Below are 5,313 nucleotides of genomic sequence, written 5' to 3' on the forward strand. Positions count from 1 at the left end.
ATTTCTCTTGTCATTTTTTGATCAAACCCGATGTAAACAGGTTGCTTCCAATTTGAAAAAAGAAGGTTATTATTGCAACCATACACAGCACACCTAGTACTCAGTATTTTGTTCTTCACCTAACATAAAAATATAGCTTTAAATATTTAATGACTTATATTTAAATCATCTTACCTTATAAAAAACTTAGTCAAATAAAACAATTACAGAAATATTAAAATAAATCACTTCGTTAATCACAAAATTGGACGAATATTAAAAGCGAAAACTAAACACGTGCACACCCTGCTCTATGTAAACAGAGAGGTCAGAACTCGTGCTGACGTCACTAACTTGCCATTCCTGGCTAACATTGTAGAATAGGGATCTGGCTATCCTTGTAGTGTATAGTCCTTGGTTTCTACCAATTCACGTGCGAAGAAGTATTTACTTTCGACACTTGGGGCCGTAAAAACTTCGCGCTAGCCGGACCTTTAGTGTGCATTCCCATGGGCGTACGCTACTAAAACGCAGATAAAAACAAAAAATCGCATCTAAAATAGTACAGTAGAAGCCATTCTTCCTATTAAGCCTTAATCCTTTCCCCCCGCGGGGGAATTTCGAAAAATGCCTTCTTAGTGCGCGTTTTCATGACGTACCCTAATTGTGTACCAAATTTCACCTCTAGGTTCAGCGGTTTGCTCTGGGAGATGATGAATCAGTCATTCATTCAGTCAGAACAAGTAACGTAATAACAGGAAGTCGTAAGCTTGAAAACCAAAACCAAAACCAAAACCATCGTGTAAGCAGTAACTTCACTTCTGGACTAGTCTTGTAAGTTTAAAATAATATCTAATTATTTTTATACTAACTTAATTAACAACAATAATAAATTTGCTGTAATTAGTCACTAACTAATTATTGAATAGTTAATTATTAATTAATCGTGTATTCCGTTTATTTACTAATTCTATACAAAATAATTATATAAAGTAGATGTAGAAATAAGTTCCGATTCCGTTCAGACAGTAATTATTCAGTTTTACTTCCGATAGAATTATAATTAATATTTTTAAGCAATTAAAAATATAAAATATGTTTATTTTAGAAAAGTTTTACTCGTAATTAAGGTTACTTTTAGTAAGGCGAAAAGTCGTAGATATGTTTGCTGGTATGTGGGTCATTTACTAGTCATTAATAACGAATTTAATCGTTAATAATAGCTAATGATCTCTAATGTAGTATAAATAAATTATATTTAATTTTAAAATGGAAATAATACTAAAAACATATCTTTAATTAAATATACATGTTAATTAAACATAGGGAAGAAATAGACAAGGTCTATAAACACAAGGTCAGGACACCAACGTTAGGTCCTTAGTTTCAAGGTCACGGTATAGATTTCATTCTAAGTACTAGGGTTTATCCAACGGAATCCCGGGTGTTTTTTAACCCGAGAAACTCCGCAAATTTCTTAAAAATTCACTTTTTTCTTATTTTGTGTTAAAGTTAAGGAAATTTTGCAAATAGAATGTATAATTAACTCATAAACATTTGTATTTATTAATTTTAAGCCTACTTATTAGTTTTTTAAATTTTTGCTTGTTATGGCATGTCACAGATTGCCAATAATCTATATGTAAGCTATTTGTGACTCTGAAAATGCTTTACTTGTCTGTAATATCTGGAATAATTGTGCTTATGCTGTCTTAATTTTTAACCATGCTCGGTAGCTTCAATAAAACTCATATAAATCATAATTTTCGATCCATTTTTGTAGAAGGAAGGCATTTCTATATATTTTGAAATTAATAGAAATTTATTAATGTGCAGCTGATAAAAATTCTGATCCTACATAAACAACATTAATGCTAATTGCATATTTTGAATTCTGAAGGGCCATGTTCATTAAAACGAAAGTTGTATACCTAAGATGAAATTATTTTAATAATAATATTTTACTTTTCCATTTTAAGACTTAAATATTTATATTGTTATATTTATGTTTTCAGATCGAATATTTTCTTCGAATCTATTGATTTCCTATAAACTACACGTGATTAACTTACTTGTTAGATTTATTTTACGGATATTAACAGTATATTACAGTATATAGCATGAATATTGAAAAGATTATAAACACTAGAAATTATTGGATTTAAGATAATTAAGTACTTTTTTTTAAATTAACGCAAAATACATCAATTTTAATTAGTTCAAAATGTTGATTAAAAAGTTGAGACGATAAGAAAATTGCTCTTAGAATCTTAGCGTCAGATTTCAATATATCATCTTGATAATTAAACATGGAAACTCTTAAAAGGTATTATAAAATATGGTTTTATTTTTGTTGTAACTTGTAACATCATCTACCCGAATTGTTTTTTTTATCAATTTGTTAAAATTTAATTTATTTTTGTAGCACTGAGGAGGAGCTAGAAAATTAACCTAGCTCGAAATGCATCTGTAAAAGCAATAAAAGGAATTATAACCTGAACTGGCTGTGAGGTAGTCTACCGAAAAGAATTTTTTCGGATTGAAGAGACATTTACTGAATCAACATTACAAACAGCTAAACTATCGGAAAATTGATAATTAAATTTTAAAAATACTTTAAATACAAAAGGTGCAAATAAAATAATCGTCAAAATAAATTTTAACTAATTTATGTTAATACGAAGAGAAAATTATGTGTCCGAAGAAAACTGAAGATTTATTCAAAATTATCATCAACCTAAACTGCAAATACTCTAGTAAGAAGTTAAAACATTTCATTTAATTGATATACTTTGAAATGCATTTGAAAGTCAACACATTCTTATTTTTAAAACAAAAATAATTGTTTTTATCAGAAAAGTATTGTGGCTAGATTAAAATAGAATAAAAACATTTTCTTCAAATATGGATACAGTAGAATGCAATACTTGTGGCAGAGAATTTAAAGGACAACGTGGATTATCAATCCATAAAGCAAAAAGTAGTTGTGGATATTCAACAAATAGTTATTGTAGTTTAGTTTCAGGGTATTCAACAAATAGTTATTGTAGTTCAGTTTCGCGTTATTCAACTTTATCAAATGTAGAAATGGCAGAATGTAATACTTGTGGCAGAGAATTTAAAGGACAGCTTGGCTTATCTATTCATAAAGCAAAAAGTAGCTGTGGGTCTTCATCGAACAGTAGTTGCAGTTCGTCAGCATATTCGTCTATGTCAAGTGCTAGTATAATATCATGTAGTACCTGTGGAAAGGAATGCAAAGGACAACGTGGATTAGCTATTCATAAAGCAAAAAGTAGCTGTGGGTCTTCATCGAACAGTAGTTGCAGTTCGTCAGCATATTCGTCTATGTCAAGTGCTAGTATAATATCATGTAGTACCTGTGGAAAGGAATGCAAAGGACAGCTTGGCTTATCCATTCATAAAGCAAAAAGTAGCTGTGGGTCTTCATCGAACAGTAGTTGCAGTTCGTCAGCATATTCGTCTATGTCAAGTGCTAGTATAATATCATGTAGTACCTGTGGAAAGGAATGCAAAGGACAGCTTGGCTTATCCATTCATAAAGCAAAAAGTAGCTGTGGGTCTTCATCGAACAGTAGTTGCAGTTCGTCAGCATATTCGTCTATGTCAAGTGCTAGTATAATATCATGTAGTACCTGTGGAAAGGAATGCAAAGGACAGCTTGGCTTATCCATTCATAAAGCAAAAAGTAGCTGTGGGTCTTCATCGAACAGTAGTTGCAGTTCGTCAGCATATTCGTCTATGTCAAGTGCTAGTATAATATCATGTAGTACCTGTGGAAAGGAATGCAAAGGACAGCTTGGCTTATCCATTCATAAAGCAAAAAGTAGCTGTGGGTCTTCATCGAACAGTAGTTGCAGTTCGTCAGCATATTCGTCTATGTCAAGTGCTAGTATAATATCATGTAGTACCTGTGGAAAGGAATGCAAAGGACAGCTTGGCTTATCCATTCATAAAGCAAAAAGTAGCTGTGGGTCTTCATCGAACAGTAGTTGCAGTTCGTCAGCATATTCGTCTATGTCAAGTGCTAGTATAATATCATGTAGTACCTGTGGAAAGGAATGCAAAGGACAGCTTGGCTTATCCATTCATAAAGCAAAAAGTAGCTGTGGGTCTTCATCGAACAGTAGTTGCAGTTCGTCAGCATATTCGTCTATGTCAAGTGCTAGTATAATATCATGTAGTACCTGTGGAAAGGAATGCAAAGGACAGCTTGGCTTATCCATTCATAAAGCAAAAAGTAGCTGTGGGTCTTCATCGAACAGTAGTTGCAGTTCGTCAGCATATTCGTCTATGTCAAGTGCTAGTATAATATCATGTAGTACCTGTGGAAAGGAATGCAAAGGACAGCTTGGCTTATCCATTCATAAAGCAAAAAGTAGCTGTGGGTCTTCATCGAACAGTAGTAGCAGTTCGTCATCAGAATATTCGTCTATGCCAAGTAGTAATACTTCTAGAAATGAACTTAAAAGAAACGCTAATCTTCCTTATCACAGAACAAAGAACTTTACAGGATATTCTTCGCCGCATTTTCCTGGAACTTCATCAGAATCATTGTCGATAATATCAGAGTTAGATAATAATTGGGAAGAACCATTCGAAGATGAAGATTTAACTATTTCCAAAATACCTGAATGTGACAAAACTAATCAGAGCTGCAATGAAAAGAGTTTCGACCTATTTAAAGCATGGTTAAATGATTTGGAAAAACCAGATCTTAATGTTCATTCTGACCTTCCTATTTACAATCCAAAAATGACCCTTCTCTATCTTCCAACTCCTCGACCTTTAATTACTAAAAGTTCGTAGCATCAATGCCCGATATATATAGAAATAATCATGCCAAGTTTCAAAATTTTTGGTTCATCAAGTCCTCAGATATAATGCAAAATATAGACACCAACAGACACACATACATCAGAATTTTGTGCGTGTTTTGTAATGGTTTTTTTATATTTTTGGGATTCTGGAATGTCGAAACGTCAAAAAGTAATAGAGGAAAAGGTGGTATTATGGAACCACCCCATTTCGAACTGATAATAAAGGCGAACTGTAGCAGAATGTGGCTGAACTGAACTAGGCAGACATCCATAGCAAGGGGAAAACCCGTTTTACTTCAGTTAAACAGTTGTCGGTATTTAATCAGCAAATCTGTTTTTTTCAAAATTCGCAAGTTTTGAATGCTAAGTGAATTTAATTATTTTTAAAATATAAATCGTGTAGTTGTAGGTTCACTGGTGCATGTATTCCGTTCCAGAGACTTAGGGGTACATATTAATCTGTGTGATGTTCACGTTTTTTAAATTTTGGTCT

General features: G+C 32.4%; 1 protein-coding gene and 1 long non-coding RNA gene across 2 annotated transcripts; both read left to right on the forward strand.

The window, feature by feature from the left end:
- Positions 1-630: 630 nt before the first annotated feature.
- LOC111642247 lies at positions 631-2,546 on the forward strand. Its single transcript, XR_002759532.1, has 3 exons — positions 631-813; positions 1,995-2,305; positions 2,405-2,546. It is a non-coding gene; the product is annotated as an uncharacterized LOC111642247 (long non-coding RNA).
- Positions 2,547-2,574: 28 nt separating this feature from the next.
- LOC111642241 (zinc finger protein 26-like) lies at positions 2,575-4,809 on the forward strand. The gene is made up of 2 exons (XM_023388551.1): positions 2,575-2,980; positions 3,017-4,809. The coding sequence occupies exons 1-2, from the start codon at positions 2,884-2,886 to the stop codon at positions 4,807-4,809; spliced, it is 1,890 nt and encodes a 629-aa protein (XP_023244319.1). The 5' UTR covers positions 2,575-2,883.
- The last annotated feature ends 504 nt before the right edge of the window (positions 4,810-5,313 follow it).

This window comes from Centruroides sculpturatus, unplaced genomic scaffold (assembly GCF_000671375.1).
Source record: "Centruroides sculpturatus isolate CEXI.00-Female unplaced genomic scaffold, Cexi_2.0 scaffold1472, whole genome shotgun sequence".
NCBI classification, from domain to species: domain Eukaryota; kingdom Metazoa; phylum Arthropoda; class Arachnida; order Scorpiones; family Buthidae; genus Centruroides; species Centruroides sculpturatus.

Coding starts and splice junctions, on each gene's coding strand:
- LOC111642241 (XM_023388551.1), top strand. CDS start 2,884: ATGGATACAGTAGAATGCAATACTTGTGGCAGAGAATTTAAAGGACAA. Junction 2,981..3,016: donor TAGTTGTGGATATTCAACAA/ATAGTTATTGTA, acceptor GGTATTCAACAA/ATAGTTATTGTAGTTCAGTT.